This window comes from Falco biarmicus, chromosome 3 (assembly GCF_023638135.1).
Source record: "Falco biarmicus isolate bFalBia1 chromosome 3, bFalBia1.pri, whole genome shotgun sequence".
Classification (NCBI taxonomy): Eukaryota; Metazoa; Chordata; class Aves; order Falconiformes; family Falconidae; genus Falco; species Falco biarmicus.
Window position 1 is genome coordinate 83,986,312 of NC_079290.1, and position 20,188 is coordinate 84,006,499.

Here is a 20,188-nt window from a genome sequence, read left to right on the forward strand (position 1 = left end):
GGTAAATTTTGTAAATAAAATTAAGATCCCTTGTCACAAGATGTCTGAAATACTCATGGCATTTATACAATCTAATCTCCTTTAGAAATGCTGGGTAAATTAACTTCATTTAAATACATTTCTATGACCACATAAAGTCAGTAATTTCCAACCAATACAGGTTGCTCTGATAGGGACTTACTAGCAAAAGCATCTACACTTCAGCAATACATAAACTAAAATAAACTATGTAGCTTATTCTTAGCTCTGCTATCCTGAGTACTCATGATACTCACAAAACCTTTACATCAGTACAACCACCTTGATATCAAAATAATTACTTATGTAAGTGACTGCAAGCAAGGATAAACTTCTCCTTCAAAGACATCTCAGACATGGTTTGTTACTGCATCACTGCAGGAATCCCATCCTGATCAGGTTCCATGGAAATGAAATAACTGACTGCCAGAAACTGCTAAGGATTTGGGTGTTTTCCCCAGTTTTGCCTATTAAGTTTTGTTTACTAGACTGGAAACAAAACTTTGGCAAACAGTCATTGGATGAAATTTTTTGTCAAGTTAGAGCTACTACTTCACAGAAAAGTGTAAACTGTAATCAAAACAAACAGCAAAGTCGAAATCATACAGTAAATCAGCATGTGAAGAAATCTGTCCTATGTGAAAACATTTAGAAACCTCCTCTTCTCAGCGTTTTATAATCCAGATACTCTCTACGGTCAAATTCCGTTAAACAAAAACTTTACTTATGTATTGGAAAGCACAGCTTAATATTTTAGAATGCAAAGATTGAAATGCAATTGTACGACTCCTCCTTTAGTCATTAAAAGCAGTAGAAGGCCACATTCCTTACTGAATGCATCTATGTGCTTCTTCGACCATATAAAAATAAAAAGACAAGACATAGAACAAACTGAAATTTGTTTGAAATAATTTAGAATATTTAAATTGTTTTGTAAATTCAGAATGAAAATGCAAAGACAATTCACCTCAGAACATGTTAAAATAACCTTAACACAGCAAACATTCAGGAATGCCATATTTGAATAATGCATGGTTTTGTATTATATTCAGCTTTACCAATCTGTTGCAGTGAGAACCCTCGGACTCCTTGGCAAGTGCTCTTCCATGGGGAAAGGCATACTTCATCCCTTTTTCTTGGTTTTGTTTAAGCACAGCATTCTTCTGCAGGACTTCCAAAGTTACTGAGCCTGTCAGCTTGATATAACTGAAAGCAAGTAATGGCAAGATCCAGCTTTCAGGTCAGTCTTAATTCTCAAAATATTCTTTAGCTTTCCATGACAGAAGATTCCTGATCCCTGCTTTTTTCTCCCTTCCCCCCAGATGGCATTCCATATGGCATACCAGAAACTGCATGTCTCTTCAGTTTTGCTCCAGTCTTACTACAATTTGTGGAGTAGACAGGGGGAGGAAAGGAGGCAAAAAAAGGCATCCTCTCCTACGCACACCCAACTAGCTCAAAGACCAAGTAACCTAATGTGAAAAAAAATATTTCCTACCTATAAAACAAACACCAATCATGTTATAATCAGGTTTTGCACACCTTTTAGTCATCAGTATGCCTACGCTCCCTAAACTCCAAGGTGAAGTGAGGATAAAGGATATTTTTTAATTACATAATATATATCCAGTAACTTTGACAAATGAAATCCAGACATTGTTTCCCAGAAGTCTGATACACACAAAGGGCTTCCACCATTAACTAATCGAAAAATAATTTCTCAACAGCAGCTCCCTGTCAACACTCACAGCTTCTTCTATCAATTCCAACAGGGCTGTTAGACCTACTCCTGAAAACTTCAGGCTGTGCCAGTTAGAAAACTGCCAGAAAGGAAACTTCAAGTAATAAATAAGGTGGGGACCATCTACTGATAGAGCATAGGCGTATTGTGTGTCGTATAGCAAGGAATACGCCCCCCTTAGCAAGCATGTGCCCCTCTTCCACTACCAAATTTAAGTTTTAATTTGCCCTATGAGTTATTCTGAATTATGAGGTATTAAAACCTTAAACTTCATATCCGAAGTATCATCATACTGCCTCTTCACCATTCCTTGCATGTAAGCAAGAGTTCAGCTTCACTGTCCTAGCTAGGCACGGCACTTAACACAAACCTAATGAAATTCTGCTCTGAATTCCTCCCCTTTCAGTAGAGTAGTACTTATCCCAAGAAAAATAATTTTATATTCTGCTTTGTGAGGGGGTAAAAAACGTATGCTCATGAAGCAAGGGGACAGAATTCCCACTCTAAGCAGAGAATGCTTTAGAGTTGTGAACGATGGCTGATGAGATGGCTGCACACCCTGGCACACAGCACATTAATCGAGGCTCTAGAAATTATAAGAACAGGGAAATAAAGGCTGACAGCAATTCCAAGGAAGCATTATCTGGCAGGACACCTGTATGCTACAGTTCCCCTAAATGTCAGATAGAAAATTCCACATCCTGCAGGCCATACTTCAAATCTGAAGGATTCAGAAGCCTAAGAGCCAGGAATACCTCGTAGGATGAAAACAGAAGGTAGTAAATTTACAACTAGGAATATTGCTCTTGGAGTTCACATGCAAGTCTACTTTACTGTAAGTCTTAAGCATTTTTTCTGCTTTTCTTTCAACAAATACAGAAGAAACATTTCCATGTCAATCTTCTGGCCATTTTAATTCATACTAGTTTTATATCTGTCACTCTCCCATGTATTTTTAGTTACTTGTTAAAGATCACTCAACTACGTCTAAAGTGTCAAACAGCAGAACATGACAGGAAGAACATATCTATTCTAAGGACTTCAGAGACCGAAGTCTTTGGTTTGCAGGTGAGGTAACTCAAGAGGGGTATTCTTCGCTTGACTCTTACTAGCTTTGTATTATTGCAGGGGTTTTGAGATTTCCCAGCATTACCAAAAAACCACAGAAAATTTTCTTTTATTACTTCCCCTCATTTCTTGAGCTTCCATGAAGAGTAGTCTTCCTTAATAGGCTATAAAACTTAATTTGCCGTTAAGCATGTTGGGAGCCTGCTTCCTACCCAAAAGAAGGAATCACCTTCTTACGTGATGCAACATGCAATCATTTTACATTATTCCACAACTCCTCAGAAAAAGAGATTTTAACTCTAAATAGTAAAATTAAACCCTAGTCAGGGATAATTGTCCTTACGAAGAAAAAAGCAGTTCTGTGCAATTCAAATATAAAAACAATGCCAAAATGAAACAACACCGTATCAGCCAGTGACTAAATTTCATTTGAAAGATAGTAACTTTGCTGTCCTATACAGCAAACTGCTGGTTTCACAAGGAAGGACCTGGTTACATGTATGTGAAATACATAATATAAAAAATATGTATTTAATACAAAAAGCTGTATTACACTTTAAAATGTAATACACTCTGAAGTATAAATACTATTTGAAGTTTAGACATGTTTGGGTCTTATTCACAGGTCTTCCATGGACAGCAACCTCTCCTAGCAAGCAAATTAGCAAGGACTAAACCAAAACTTACTTACTTCCTCACCTCTTTTGAACTGAAAAGCTACTTTCTTTTTCATCATAAACTCAGTCATGAAACAAAGCACAAGAACTTCAGTCTTACACATTGGCTCTTCTGGGGCAGAGCTTCCAAATATCACACCCCTAGTAACATGTCAGGTTTTCTTAGACATACCAGATGACAAAAACCGATTCAGAAGAGTCCTTGTCACTTCAGAATTACACTTATCACATATTTTGGTTCTTCATATAATAGGCATGCAAAAGTAATTTGCTGCAGCGTCAGTTTGGTTGATCACTAAATTTGATTTGTGTTAGTGTACACAGTGTCCGAGGTAAAGTACTAAGCTACAAGAACTCAATAATGTGGAACGAGGGCAAAACCCCTAGACTTCTGTAAATCCTCAGGTTACTTCTATTTGTTTTATAAAATGCATCCCATACTTACTCCGTATTTGAAGCCATGGAAAAAACATTAAATTCTCTGAAACTTGCTTGTTACTAAAATACTGAAAATGAACTTGTCCACTCATTGAGATGCTTGTCAGCAGAAGGTACCACAGTTTCCATTTTATAATCAAGCAAATCCCAATGGTATCAATAAAACTAACTGCTGTAAATTGAATTTGGGTATGTAAAATACACAGTTCCTGAGCTCATAATGTCAAAGCAGACAGATACTTTGCGCTGACCAGTACAAAGACCGTACAAGGATACAGGCAATGACTCTACCTGAAGTAGGCCATACACTCCTTCTAAAGAGGACACTGGAAAGACCATGTCCTTTGAACATGAGGCCTTAGTGTGAAAACTGCCAGAGAGACTGCGGTCTACATCAGGCAAAGTGTTTATCACCATTTACACAATCAATTTCAGCAACAGCCAACTGTATTGCCAAGGACAATCCACTCACACTGTACCTGTCCTACTGTTTCTTATAAAACAAAGTCATCTGACACACCTCTGAACAAAAATCACACCCTGCTCCTGTGCCCCATATCCCCACCTACATGTACATGCTGACAGCATGTAGCTCCGTGCCATGTACATGTAGAATCCATAATCCATCTATGTATACATATTATATATAAAATTTTGTGTATATTTATAGTTTGTATTTATACTATATACACAAAGATTGAAGTTCCTACAAACCGCATAAAGGTTGTAGGCTGGGTAGAGGCAGGAGGTCTTCCAGTGTCCCGTTACTGAAAATCCCATGCTCTGCACTTTTGATTTCCATGACATTCTGTGGCCAACACATGTTCAGAATAGAAGCCCTACTTAATACTATATACATACACATATACACAAACATATATTTATATGTGTACACAGTAAGTTACGGCTTTGCAAATGTTAAGTGTGGAGTGGTAAAGAAAACCAATTTATTCTTCCAAGTTAGTTAACTATACTTAATACTTTAGCATTTAGATTGTTAGCCTATTTGAAAGACGTGTTTTTTTTAATTCCAGCAACCAAGCTTTCACAGCAGTTTTGATTTTTACAAGGTGACAGCATGAGATTGTTGACTATAGCTGGCTACATTTTCCACACAGCTTTCATAGATGTCCAAGGTCCTTCAGACTTCTGCCCCGTGCTGCACCCTCTGAAATGCTCTTTTAACACCAACCTTGAAAACATATTTGTTCATGTCTTCCAAAAAGATTTTTACAATTTTCACATAGCATTCCTCATACAGACTTTCACAGCTGACCTATTCAGAAAGAAACTATCCCCTTCCTTAATCCTTGGGTTTTCTACTTAGACACGCTTACTAAAGTAACAGTGAAACACAACAACATTAAAAGCAGTCTGGGGATACCAGTAATTATTTGTTTTGAAGAATAAAAGCTTTTAGCTGATTCAGAAAAGTAAACATATTGACATAATAAAATAATTTGACTACTTTTGTTTTTAACCCTGCCTTCCTTTCTATTTTATCTTGTTTGTCACTAGTCCACCTTTCTGCATTTCATTTCAAACACAAGATTTCTGGAACAAAGACATGCAATTTTATGCAACGTAGCATAAAATTATTGTAGCATGTACAGCAAAATTAAATCAATGGACCACTTACATTTACATACTAGCAAGATGTGCAGAAACAGCAGCACAAATCCATGTTTTTACCTGTGTTTTCCATATTAAAAAGGAATGCAGGCCAGTAATTCACCAAGAACTTTTCATAGCCTCCATTCCACCTTGCACCTTCCCATGGGAATTACATCATTATCACTATCACATGTGTATATTGAGAGAAATACATAAATATTCACAATAGTCTCCTTTTCAGTGGGATCCTAAGAGTATTTAGGATAATTTAGTATTACAAAGCCTAAATTTTACAGGGGTTTGGGGAGAATGAGGAAGCAAATGTTCTTTCCCAAAAATGTTCCTTCCCTGAGGTAAAAGAAATGAAGTCAGAAATCGTATTTTTTACAATACTACAACACTCAGCTAAAAGCAGCCATTTCTCTTCCCTCTGAGCCTTCTAAGCACTCAATCAGTCTTTGAATTCCATGAAAAATCAAAAGCTACATTTACTCTATTTAGTTTCCATTCTTCATTCTGGCTTTTATTTCAAAAAAGCATTATTATTTTTCTGAAGTTACTAACCAAAACCAAATGCCAGCACAGGAAAACTACTACTTGCTCTAATATAAGTTTATTTGCTTTTCGCTTTTACCACTGAGAAATAAGTTCAAGCTTCAGTCTTACTAGAAAAATCTAAACCATGCTTCACTATAGGTTTAATTAAAATTTTAAAGCTGGATCCATGACATCCAGTTTGAAACAAAATCCTTACCCTACAGAGATCTTGGCAGCAGAAAATGCTTCTCTTGTTACATTGACATCTTAACATTTGAGTGGTAAGTTATTTTAATAGACAGTTATTATCCAAGAAATGTTATTTTCTTGTTTGAATCAAGAGGTTTTATCTGTCTGAAAGTAGGAAAAAACCCACAAAACTGCTTCCAACTGTTGTGAACAGGCTAAGAGACTCAGATGTTGCAGATAACAGAGGTAGGGGGAAACTACAAGAGCATTTTAGAGGAAATAGACTGAGAAAGTTTTTTCTGCATATTTTTCATTGCAGATTTGTGAAATTGGCAACAGCCTATTAAACGTTTCCCCCCCTACACAAGCAGTTTCACAAAGTGGAGAAAAACGTATTAGTAAAACGACAGTTTCTGCCTATATTGAGAATAAATGTTGAACCTCAAAGTACCATCACTGAATTTATGAAATTCACTAGTTTCCCTATTATTCTAATAAAATGTCAGACACAAGTTTCACCTTAATTTTCTTACGAAAACTAACAGGGCTCCGAAAATCAAAATCTGCCTCTTAACCACTGTTGATTAAGACTCACTGTCAAATTTCCATTTAGAAGTTTCTTTGCATTGTTGCATTTACTCCATCCAAAGTTATGTTACAAAGTAAACAGAATATACTTTTTGAAAAGACTGCAAGATTTACCATATATTATTATATTCAGCACAAATGGAAGCACCAAGAGCTTAGCTTTCCCAAGAACCCTGCAATACCAAGGAACTAAATCAACACCATGTGCAGAGAATTCTTTTTCCAAAGAGTTTTAAAATGTTAGAGAAGAGTGCTCATAAATAGTTTATTTTAAAATGTTTCTGAAAACTTTTTTGTGCATTTCATTACCTTTCAGGCTACACTGAAATTATCAAGACAAGTGTGACAGGCTACCTTCATTATTCTGCATGTCTCAGCTGTCACCTACCAGCACCATCATTCCTCCGCCGTTCATTCTATTCTTAATTGTACAGAGGCAATATAAATAATGCTTTGAAATAAATCCTAGAGAAAGATTGATGCATAGATTATTTTTCTGATATTTTCCCTCCATAAACACTCTTGTGAAGGAAAACAGCTCCAACAGTTCTTCCCTTCACCCTTCCAAAACACGTTGGTTTTTTTTTCCTTTTAGCAGTAAAGTGCAGACTTCTCATCACAGGTTCTTGAAAAACAGTTGAAAAGCTGATGACTTTTATCCCATTCTTACTGCTCATTAAAAAAAACAACAAAAAAATACCCCCCAAAACCACAACAGAAACACCTCAGTGAAACAGAGTGAAACTTAGTCATGTTTAACATGACTGAAAAGTAAAATCTAAGCCAAACTGATTTTATTTTAAAGTAACAAGGGGACAGAAGATGTAAGTTCAGTATCAGACAGCATTATGTCAATGAATATGTAACAGAACAAGAATAAGGATTCTGCATTCACGTTTCAAATTATTCTGAGAAGCTGTTTGCTTTATTATTATGAGGCAAGTCTGGCCTAGGAATAAACCTGCTGGGGATTAGGAACTATTAGGCTCGGTTTCACTGTACCCATGTGTACAAGTGATACAATTACATGCATATAGGGGGTTATAAACAGGGTCCTCAATGAAAGTATTTCCACTTAGCTGACTTGCAAAATGAATCAGTGATAACCCATAACTGGAAAGGAAAAGGTGGAGAGGTGCTCAGCGTGCATTTTGAGATATCAGCTCTTTAGTTTCTCCGTGAAAGCCACACACACACATTTGTTGACAAGGAGATTTCATTTAGGAAGTTCCCCCTGTGAAAACGCAGCCCCCTGCTTCCTATACAGCATAACCAAACTGCTTGAAAGTGTCTCTTTGCAGACTCAAGAACTGGACCCCCATTTTTACTGAAATAATGTATATAACCTTACATACTTCAGAAGGAAGGTTTTGTGCAGCACTTCTCTGTTGTTATTGTTGGGTGGTGGTGGCGGCGTTTTTTTGGTGGGTTGGTGGGTTTTTTGTTTTTTTTTTAATTCCCAGGAAGGGACATTCTGGTGTGCAAATCGTGCAGAAGCAGAAAGGTAACAGATGGTTGCTGGAGCTGTGCCACAGAAAATGCAGCCGCTGACAGGATCTGTTATCCCTTAGCAGCTGCAGATAAAACCTTTACAGTTTAGGATAAAATTTCATTAAAAAATGTAGCTGCTGACAAATGGAAAAAAAAATTCCACTAGAGAACACTATTCAAAGAAGATTTCACCCCGCAGAGAAGATTTTATGTATTTAAAAGAATTCCTGCATATGTGAAGGAAAAAGTACTGTCTAAACGGGGGTTCTGTGATTTGGCTACCCACGGCAAACTCCATTCTCAACAAGGATGGTAAAGCCACCAGAGAAATCAAACCCCCTTATCCCACTTTTTTCTTCAGAAAAAAGCTATCTAACACCAAAACATCTAAAGGATTCTCTGTGTGACAACCTGTGTGCTGCCAGAGCTTTAGAAGACATTTGGCAACTACTCCCAATGCAGAGGAATGTCAATCCTTCCCTATTAAAAGCTACTGGAAGGAATCATAGAGCTATACAGAAAACTCAAAAAGGCATGAAATGGCTAACCCCTTACAAAAGCCAATTTCTTGCAGGAGAACAACCCCAAAAACACGTCCATTTTAAGGCCATTCAAGGCCATAAATTTAGGTATAATGATAAGAACACCTATGTAATTACAGGATCACATCACCAAACAACAGAGGCCGCTTCTGTCCGTGAATTACTGGACACAAATTAAGACTGTCTAAAACAGTTAAATATTTTATGTCTTCAACTAAAGTAAACTTTATTAAAAGCAAAATATCTGTTGTGAGTAGGCTCAGATACCCTGACCCTCTGCAAGCAGATGACTAACCATGCACTCGTGTTCCAGAGATACGCAGTTCCAAGTATCAAACCAGAAAGTGGACAGCAGCAATATAATTTGGCCAACAGTAAAGTATCAACTCCACAGAAATACAAAAAAATGTAGGTTGCTCCAGGTTCACGCTCTGCCCAGAGCCCTAAGCCGTCCTGGGCTTCACTGACATGGTTCCCTCAGGTCCTCTTTGCAACACAGCATCAGCTCCAGCCCCTGCAGCTGGTGAGTGAGGCTGACCCACCCTGTCACCACCCACATCCGGCAATGCCTGACTGCAAGCATGGCAATGCTCTGCCGTTAATCCAAGGGGCATGGGATCAGCAGGTCTCCAGTTAGCACCGTATCCCCACACAGTCAGTCCCACGGGCAGGTCCCCTCCAAGTAGCATGCTCTCCAATGGGCACTATGGTCACAGGCTGCCCCCGTGTCACCTTGTGGACGAGCAAAAGTAGCATGGTAATTTTCTACTGACATCAGTGCCTTGCTAGTGGGAAAATCCCAGGTCATGAACATTATACCTAACATCTTAAACGTCATCTTGGGCCTTAGGCCAGAGGAATCCACCCCTGGAACACTTTCCTGATTCTTTCTTGAGACATGTTAAGAAATAAAATAGGAATGTATACCTCCCCCGCCCCCATTGTTCTGACCCCCGTGATTTAAGGCAATTTCTTTACCAGAAATTGTTTCATAAGTGAAGGTCACGCGATATTCTGCACTTGAAACATTTACAAAGAAAGAACAGGAGAACCTCATACTGCAAAACTGTTGTTCAAATAACCTTGCTGATTTTTGGAGGCATAGGTAAGTGCCAGGTCGGAATTACATAGGTGTTTCCATGAGGAGGTAGCCAGGACTATAGAACTGCTAACACTGTGTTAGTCTGCAGTGGTTTGAGAGAAGTTACCAAGCATGAGTATTTTAAGGACAAAGAAACTGCATAAAAAGCAGTTATAGGAAATTTAGTTTCTGAACCTTTCCAGGACTGCCAGGACTGCCAAGAGGAGGGATCACTGCCCATAGTAATAACAAGAGCTGGAACAAGTGAGGCCGATTAGCACAGCTTCTGAGAGGGTAACGCAGAAACACGACACAATGCTAAGGTGGTAATGGAGTTATATTTACTAAGAAACTGTGTTACACTTCAGTTGTCAGCATTCATTCCTCCCGCTTCCACCAACACCCCCCCCCCCCATAACTTTTCTTTAGCTTTATCAGCAACCAGAGCTACACATTCAAACAAAGTTTTTATATTAAAGATGCTCAAATTCAGGTAGGCAGAAGGAAAAACATAGCATCAAACAGCATAAAAACAAAATGAGCCCTCCTCTTTGAAATGTAGTATATGAAATAAATACATCATTGTCCTGGTTTCAGCTGGGATAGAATTAATTTTCTTCTTAGTATTTAGTACAGTGCTGTATTTTGGCTCTGATGTGAGAGCAATGTTGATCGCACAGTGACGGTTTTGGTTGTTGCTGGGTGATGTTCATACCAAGTTCCTTGGGCCCTGCCAGCAGAGGGCTGGAGGGGCACGGGAAATGGGGAGGGGACACAGCCGGGACAGGTGAGCCCAACTATCCAAAGGGATATTCCATACCATGCAATGTCATGCTGAGTATATAAGCTGGGGGAAGAAGAAGGAAGGGGGGGATGTCTGGCATTATGGCGTTTGTCTTCCTGAGTTACCATCATGCCTGATGGAGCCCTGCTGTCCTGGGGATGGCCGAACACCTGCCTGCCCATGGGAAGTGGTGAATTAATTCCTTGCTTTGCTTTGCTTGAGTGCGCAGCTTTTGCTTTACCTATTAAATTGTTCTTATCTCAACCCTTGAGTTTTACACTCCTTTCCGATTCTCCCCCCCATCGCTCTGGGTGAGGGGGAGTGAGCGAGCAGCCATGTGGTGCTTGGTTGCCCGCTAGGGTTAAGCCATGGCAATCATGTCCTGGTATGGAACAAAAGGATTACCAAGGTAAATTCAAATTATTTTTAAAGAGTAAAAACCTAAATCCAAACACTTTAAACTTGTGTAGCTTTTGCTCACTTCCCGAAGTAAATTACTTGTTTTCCCTTGGGACAGAGTTTGCACAGCTCCTCCTTTCTCCACATGTACCTTTCTCCATCATATTTTTACCTTTAGTGTATTCAGGAAACCTAGAGATCTCACCCTGTCCTTCTTTGGGCTAAAAAACCCTTACCACTTCTTTCCAAGTCTTCAGATATCTAGATTCTTCCATTTAACATGGTAAGGATAAACATAACCCCCAAATTATTATAGGTGGGTGCCAAGTTATATAGCAAGTGATCCCACTGTTGCTGCAGTGGATTAAAAAACCCAACCAACCAACGAGTAAAATGAATGAATATTTCACAGCAAATCTAGAAACTAGAAGTTTCCCCGGCAACAATGGCTGTAGGATTTCTATGGGATTGGTGGTGGCTTTTGCTTCCTAGGAAACAAAAAATGCTAAGAACTGTGATGCATCTCTGAACCTCACTTGTTCATCAAGCTCCTGGAGTGGGGCAGTGAGGGGGGTGAGACAAAGATCTAACCGAAGGTGGTGGAGATCACCAGAGAAATGGTGATGCACCGGAGAAAGAAAGGCTAGCGGCTTGACTTCACATCAGGCTCCGATCCTGAGTGAGCTGGCAGAGATCAGTTTATTCCCATCTAACATAGTTAGTATACATCGAGTGAGCTAGGGTTCTTGCAGTCAGGCTCTTAATTTATAAATGCTATGAAGTTCTGCTAGAAACTAATAAAAGTCGTGAATGATTCTTTCCCTTCATCATTTTTAGCTCAACTCTATGCTAGAAACATTATTTCATCAAACTCCTGGTGTTATCTCTTACAGAAATTTCCTGCACTCTTAATGATGTATTTTGTACAAGGGCTATAAAATTAGCTAGCTTTTGTTTCCTGCCTATAAAATAGTTATGCAATAGCACATTAAGGTCCAGCTTCAGAAACTAACAACCTCTGCACAGCAATTTATGTCTCAGTGTTGAGGATGATTTTCAGTTGCTTTTTTTAATGCAAAAATTTGAGACTATGTGTCCTGATCTTAGCAAGCTTCTTCAAAATTTTCCCTGTTCATCTTCTTCACCTAACACACTTCCCTCCCCTCCCTCCCATCACGTTTCCCATGGAAGTAAGATAATGTTATCCTTGTAACTTCAAAGCACCTTACAAATGTAACTTACTCTCCACATTCCCGTCAACAGTAACATCATTATTATCTATTTACCTGATGAGACGTCCAAGAGCTACTACTGAGAAGCTTCTTACGTGGTTTATCTTGCCAGGAGATTGTAACAGCTTACATGAGCCCAGTAAAGCCTGAAAGTATGGTTCTTTCCATGTTTTTAATGTCTGGTTGGAAAAATATATTTACAACATTTTCTGGCTCTTACAGCCTGTAATCACAGAAAGGCACCACGCAGATTTTGCATCTGTCAAAGTCTGCAAATGAGCCACAGGATACTGAGTAAAATGTGTGGCAAACAAAGGCAGAAACTGCACTGAGACGTATACTCACCATTAGAAGCTCAGTTAAGCCATTCAAGAACCAGGAATAAGTTACAGACAGCGTGAGCATGAGGCACACTGTACACCTGCTACTTCCTGGATGAATGAAACCATTAAAAAATGCAAGAGATTAAAGAAACAGTGGAATGAGCTTTGTTGCTGCTGTTCTTCAAGTGGCAGATGTGATGGGTTTGTGTGGTAAGGTTTGATAGGGGCTACAGGGGTGGCTTCTGTGAGAAGCTGCTAGAAGCTTCTCCTATGTTTGGAAGCACAAACGTTAGCCAGCTCCAAGATGGACTGGCCACTGGGCAAGGCTGAACCTATCAGCAACAGTGGTAGTGCCTCTGGGTTAACATATTTAAGAAGTGAGGGGAAAACCTGCACAACAAATTGCAGTGGAAGAGAGGAGTGAGAATATGTGAGCAACAGCCCTGCAGACACCCAGGTCAGAGCAGAAGGAGGGCAGGAGGGGCTCCAGGCACCGGAGCTGAGATCCCCCTGCAGCCTGTGGTGAAGACCACGGTGAGGCAGGTTGTGCCCCTGCAGCCCATGGAGGTACATCTGCAAGCCCTGTTCTGTCTCATTCAAACCAGGAATACGAACTTCAGTCTTCTACCTCTTGGGTTAGAGAGTTATGCCAGAGACCCACCAACACCACCAAGAGTCCTCTGGGTTCTGAAAACCCAAGCCCACATTTCAGCACTGACCACAGCAGTGCTGCACAGTGTTGCCAGCAGCTATACTGTAGTCACAGCAAGACCTTCTAGCCCACCAGAAGTTCTTTTCTGAAGGTGACAACCCTTCCCAAATAGGCTACCAGACATGTTCCGACCAAGGTGTCCAACCTCTCACACATGCAGGTTTACACTGTTACACTGATACCTCCTTACACTTTTAAGTGCCTGCTGGCTATTAGAGAAAGGAAACTCCCTAGCTCATTTCTTGCAAACAAAGCATGTTTTGGGGGGAAAAAAAAGAGGGAAGGAGAGGGAGGCAGCAGGAAAAGAGAAAAAAAAAAGATTAGTTTTGAAACTTAAATTTCATACAAAATGTTCTGATCTAAATTATTTCTTTTCATAGGTGAAAAGAAAGCCAATTTAAAAGTTTAGAAGATAGACAGACAGCACCGTCATCTTCTGTTTAGGAGGAAATTAAGTCCAGCAGAGGTAATGAAATGGAAAGTTGACTCTGAAAGCACTGAACAGAGCAGAAAGGTCTCAAAATATTACAGTTAAATCATGAAATACCTGGAAAACTCTTTCCCTATGCTGACTTATACCCAGACAGTTCTAACTACAAGATAGTTTTAAAAAGTCTGTTTTCTTGTAAAGTTGCAACAGGATTCTACTGCTATAGTGATTTTGGTTGGTTTTTTTTTTTGTTTGTTTTGGTTTTGTCGTCTTTTTAAAAAAAAAAAATAAACAAGAGCGTAATCATTATTGTGGTCTGCTCTATAATGAAGAAGGGACCTACTGCAGCTTTATTCACCAAATTACCGCATTTCTTAAGAAATAGTTTTAAAGGTTAATAAACATATCTTGGGAAAGGGCATGCCATAAAGGAAAATTGTAAATGTAGATCAATATAATTCAATGCAATATGAAACTGGACATTTGAACTCTGAAATTCATTTGGGTAGGCCTAATGGAATGTATTCCACATAATTCTTGCTGTTAATTCAGCTTCTTGCCAGCTTCTTTGAAGGAGACGATGTGTGTATACTGGCATGTAAACAAAAGCAGGTAGGAAGAGAAGTCACACAACAATGAATGAAATGTTGACACAACCTATCAAACCAGACACAGCAAGCCCATAAAAAAGCAAAACCAAGTTTTGTTACTGCAAAACTTCATTCTTATGTATTTAATTGAATGATGTGAAAATTATGTATTTTCCATCTGTTATGCAGCAAGTGATTTATCAGTGGTGCGACATGGACATTGTTTCTTTGTAGGTTAAAAAAACTTAAAAATTAAGTAATTTACACACATTTGTCAAGTTTGTATTTTGGAGCAAAAACTGGAAGGCGCACAGACTGAACACTGGATACTAGCACTGCTATTTCTAAAGCTCCCCAGTTCCCCTAAAGCATAGGAACAGACAAATCTTTGATAATTCTTTGGTGCCAAGAGACAGATTAATCTTTCTTAAATGAAAGTAGGCTGGAAAATATCACACGAATACATATTTCTGATACTTTAAAATACTCACATCTTCTCTCATTCACAGTTCAGTAGGAACCAAAGGCAAGACAGTAATTAGAAAATAAATATTGTATTCTTTCCCTCCTTCTCTCCCTATGCCACTTTGTCATATAAGAGATTATGGCATGAAGCAGTTGATATCACAGCTGTACTGCATATTTCTCTTCCTTTTTTGATATGAAGTAAACATAAAAGAATGCTCTGAAGAATCAATCTGTAAATTATATTTGATAGCCAACTTTCCTGTTTTCCATATGTGGAACTTAAGCATTATTTCTGACAGGCAATAAGGAGTTTATTTCCTTTTAAATAGCAAAGCCTCAACTTCTCCACCAGTATAGATGTGCAGAGTTTTTACTACCTGTTATATGAGCTCCTATCAGCTAACAGTCTACATGTATAAATTAAAAATTATCCTTCACCAAAAAATGGGTAATAAATATCTTGATACTTCTTAAAAATAGTTTGTCCTAAACTGCATTTTATGAAAGTTGGATGACGCAGAACAGATGTTGAGCTAAAATTTCATTTGCCAAATGTCAGCTCAGAACATATATGTAAAACTGGAGTATTAGTAATCCAAACTACACAGTGAAAACAATGGAAAAAATTGTCAACTACATCAGCGCCTGCCAACCATCTTTCTGGGACTTCAGATGGAAATTCCGCATGAACTGAAGAATCCAGAAAATAATGTTCAGTTTTAGGAACTCTAATTGCTTATTAGGATGAGTACATTCTCTTCTGGGTATGTATTTCTTACATTGAGCCGACTGACATATAGCAAACACTAATCAAAAGCCTGCAATTAGTATGCTTTTATCTTGCAGATTTTCCTCTGTCAGCGAGCCTTTGTCTGGACCTCTGGTTGGATAGGTAGGCTCATTATCTGAAAATGTTGCCTGCCATTCCCCTTCATGATTCATGTCACTCACAGAAAACGCCAACTAATCAGAGCAGCAAAAGGTATCTAAGGAAATTCAGAACTTACTAACTGGCAAAGTCCATCCACTTAACAACGTGTTTATTTTTTGCTTGCTGTGTAAAGTATAAACTTTGAGGAATACAGTTAAACTTAACACAGCCATTGAAAGTCTTTCTTGTATTTAGGCCATGTTTTCCTTTTACTAACTAAAGACAGTACTTCTAATTATATGTCCCATGTGCTACCCCAAATAATTTCTGTCTTTCCATTATAATTTTTCAAGCATCTGGAAGTCTTCTGTCCCCTCCTTTCCACACTTGTCATTTATCCACATTTTTGTAATCTATGCATAGAAAGCATCATATTAAAGGTCACCTCATTGCTTTTGTTGCTTTTCTCCAAACTCCTTCCAATTTTTCAGTCTTTCCAATCGCTGAATGATCAGCAACTGCTGTAGGCCACAGATTCAAAAGCCAGCCTGTCTAGGTGGACTACAGCTTATGAGGACTAAGGCATAACATGATTATGTGTGCTTCTGACATTTCTTTGGAAGATTTATTCAAACCAACAAGTGAGGGCAGCAATACTAGGTCCGAGACATCACACACAATCCATGGATCAAATCAGTGAGATCAAGTGTAATGCAAACCTCTTTTATAAAAAAGTTATTTCATGCAAAATCCCAATCCATCTAATAGTAATTGGCAATAGTCTTTAATGATGCCTTCTAAAAGAGTTTAGGAAGTTCAATTTATACCTGAATGCCTGCACTCCTACTTTACCTAAGGAATGCACAAGTGGTATCACAAGAGGAGAAAGAACCAAAAAGCAAGACAATTAAGAATTGCAAGAGGAAATCTTCTTTTACAAGCATATATCCTATATATTAACTGACTAACAGTTGTGAAGTGATACAGAGCAACTAGACAGAGATAACCTCTTCTTAAGAAGATATTATGTCTAGGACTTGTAGAGATACTGTAAATTTGTCTTTCCTGCCTATAGGGAATAGTGCCTTAAACATCATCATGCTTCCCCTAAGAACATTTCATATAGATCATAGTCATTTCTCCTCTGGTTTAGTGCACCCCTACTGTGATTTTCTTTAAGTTTGAATATGAGACAATTACAAATCAAAGCTCTTCTTCCTCCATGGGTTTTTGTATTCTGGTAAACAAAGAAATCAGAATACCAAGGCTTCAGAAAAAGACCTCTGGTTACTAATGTTTGCTCTGAGGCAGGGGGAAGAAGAGGAGAAATTAAATTTATATTTTCTCAGATTTCTGGAGGAAAAGCTAAGGTGGGGGGGAACGCTGAAGACAGACAGACGTTTTCTCAACAAGTAAAACTCCACAATGGCAGAAGTAGCTGCAAGAAGTGATGTTTCTGTTGTGCCAGAAAATTTAGTTGCTGTTGTGTTCCTGGCTGGACAGACCAAGAGAACTGCTCTAATGCTAAACAAGTAGGGAGATCAGCTTGTGAATATTTGGCTTTTAATGCAAGGAAAGAAATCTTTTCAAATTGTAACTTAAACACCTCCAGCATTTTTGTTGGGGGCAAAAATCTCAGCTCTCCTATCATTAAATTACACATATCAAAACTAACTAAATCACACCATCTGCCATAGAAAAGCTTTGTATAAATTAACACTTTTAACAAGTTTAAACTTAAGTTACTAAAAAGACTTGTTTTCTTTTCCATCAGAAAACTGAACAAAATCACCAAGTGCATGAGGATTACAGTTAGCATTACCATTGCTGTTATCATGGAAGTCAGATCATTTGCTACAAATGCTTGGGGTATGCATGCCTACAAAGTTTCCTCCTTGCACCTTCCCTAGGTCTATGAGGATGGTCACATCTCGCAGCAACATTAAAAGTTGTGCTATATATTTTAAAAGCATGCACAGTAACAACCATTTCTGCAAAGCTGTAATACATATATTCTGTTACCACGTACTGGCATCAGAAGCTTGCACAACACACAGGGTGAAGCATAAGACCGATTACGTGTTGCTTCACATTGCTCAGTCTCATTTCCCAGCACCAGAATATCCTTTTCTGCAGCTTTTATGAATATGAACTGCAGACAAACCAAGAACTGTTAACAACTTCTGCCCAAGCAGCGACTTGAAAATTCAGTTCACAATGGTTAGAGCCATACCACTCCTCCATTTTCAGAGAAAATTACTTTTTGTAAGTTTTTGAGGGCTGGTGCTACTGAAAACAAGCTAAACACACATTCCAGACCACACTGATCATTTCATTTCACAGAAAAGCTCATGAGAGCCTTCCTAGGTAAAGCATTAAGACAAACTGTTATGAAAACAAAATCTTTCATGTAGAATCACAGGTTATTTTTGGTTTTGTTTTTTGATATTCAACAGCAGAAACACACAAACCAAACTGCAATTAGAAACCTCTGCATGACCAAGAAATAGTAGACAATGAAGGTTTCACCCACCTGGGATCTTTCTGAATGCTATCAATGGAAGGTGACCTAGCCAAGGTCCCTTCAGGTGGGATGGCTGGCCCAGATTTGCTGTATGGTGATTCAACAGAAGGACAATACTGCAGCTGTCGGTAGGGGTCTGCGTAATTGGAGGCTGGGCCGGCTGCATAGCTGGCCCTCTGGAAGGTCGCTGTTGCGTTCTGTGTGCCGTGTTGACTGCCTGTGCGCTGTAAGGGTACGGAGTCGACACCAGGGGAAGATGGGGCTACGACAGGAAAGTAGGGACAAAGTAAAAAATTGAGGACCTGTTCACAGAAATGGTTAACCAGGTCTAGGCAGAGGAAAAGAAAAAAAACACCAAAAAACAAAAACACACATATAAAACAGGGGTTAAAAAGAATGAGAAAAAAACAAACAAACAAACAACATTGTCATTTTCAAAACCACTGAGGTAAATAACCATCAAATGAATTTCTAAATGATATGCTACTTCTGGACTAAAAGACCTTTACACCAGTTAAACAGACTGTAGCAGTGCTTCTCACTTTAGGTTTTAACTGCACTAACCTGAAATGAAACAAAAGTGCAGAAGCAGCATGCAAATAGCCAAGCTAAGATTCACAACCACCACCGAGTGAGGCTTTTGTGGTCCTTACAGTGGTGGAAGTCAGTCAGATTCACCAGCAGAAGGAGGGTCAAACCAAGCTCAAGAGTCCAAATTGAGATGCATGGCTCTATGGCAGAAGAAACAGACAGCCATAGCCATCCCGAGTTTGTAGTCCTGGTATCCATGAAGCAGGTAAAACCAGACACCTGCTACTGAGAGTCACTGCGTATGCTTTGTTAACCAGTCTTCTGCAAATTTCACCTTAACACTTAGGAAACTGCTACTGCTAACTCAGTCTGAAAAAGAGCTAGGCACAAGGTGATCATGTAGATGTCTTACTGCATGCCAGCAACAGGTGTGCTCACACGCCACAGCTCAAGATCAGTGCATTACCAGTTTTGAGCAGCTTAACCGATAGATTTAAACTGACTTAATGCATTTGCCACTCAAAAATCTTACTTATCTCTCCTGTAGCCCATTATTTTTCTGTTACAGCATCATGCACTGGAGACCTAGTCTGATTCTTATAAAACATGCAACATTTTTGAACCGAAGTCCAGTAATAGCAAATGGGTTACCACTGTAAGGACTAGAGGACGAACATCCCCATGATCTTTGGCCTGGAAACAAATACATATTAAATGCTGGCTCTGCTCAGAAGGAAATTTGGACTGTTTGTAGTGGCATGTGAACTCACGATGGCTCTCATTTCCCCCTGTCCCAAGATACCAAGAGTACTTTTGCCAACAGGAGTGAGCCCAGGTCCAGGACTATTTTTAGCTTGGGCAAATTCATATGCTAAACTGTAGGCAAAACTGCATACAAAGAGACGAGTTTTCGTAACAGATTTCCCAATCATTTCACATCAACATGCACATTTACATTTTAAGAAAATAAGTATTTAATATCTTACAGGTCCATGAAAGAAACTTTGTTTTATGTAAAAGTGTCAGCAAATTAAATACAGTAAGCTTTAAATACAATTACAGCAGTTTTGTCTGACCTAGTACTTATCAAAATGTGTATCATATCTTTGCCTTATTTTTAATTCTTACCCATGGTTCTTAAGTATATTATTTTACAGTAACAAGTATCGTAACTTTCTGACAAACATAGATAAGAGGGATCACCCCCTTATCTATTGCCCCATCGCTAGAAGTGTTCAGGCCAGGCGGGATGGGGCTTTGAGTGACCTGGTCTAGTGGCAGGTGTCCCTGCCCATGGCAGGGGGGTTGGAACAAGGTGGTCTTTAGGGTCCCTTCCAACC

The 20,188-nt window shown here is 38.9% G+C and overlaps 1 protein-coding gene across 7 annotated transcripts in view; it reads right to left on the bottom strand.

The window, feature by feature from the left end:
- Window positions 1-20,188, bottom strand: part of CTNND2 (catenin delta 2) — a 681,093-nt gene that overhangs the window by 229,214 nt on the left and 431,691 nt on the right. For 5 of the 7 annotated variants that reach the window (XM_056332606.1, XM_056332603.1, XM_056332610.1 and 2 more), the window contains one exon: window positions 18,327-18,645. In XM_056332606.1, the coding sequence (XP_056188581.1) occupies window positions 18,327-18,645 (319 nt within the window). The remainder of the gene's footprint in view (window positions 1-18,326; window positions 18,646-20,188) is intronic. The other 2 variants (XM_056332605.1, XM_056332607.1) reach the window with 1 other exon arrangement.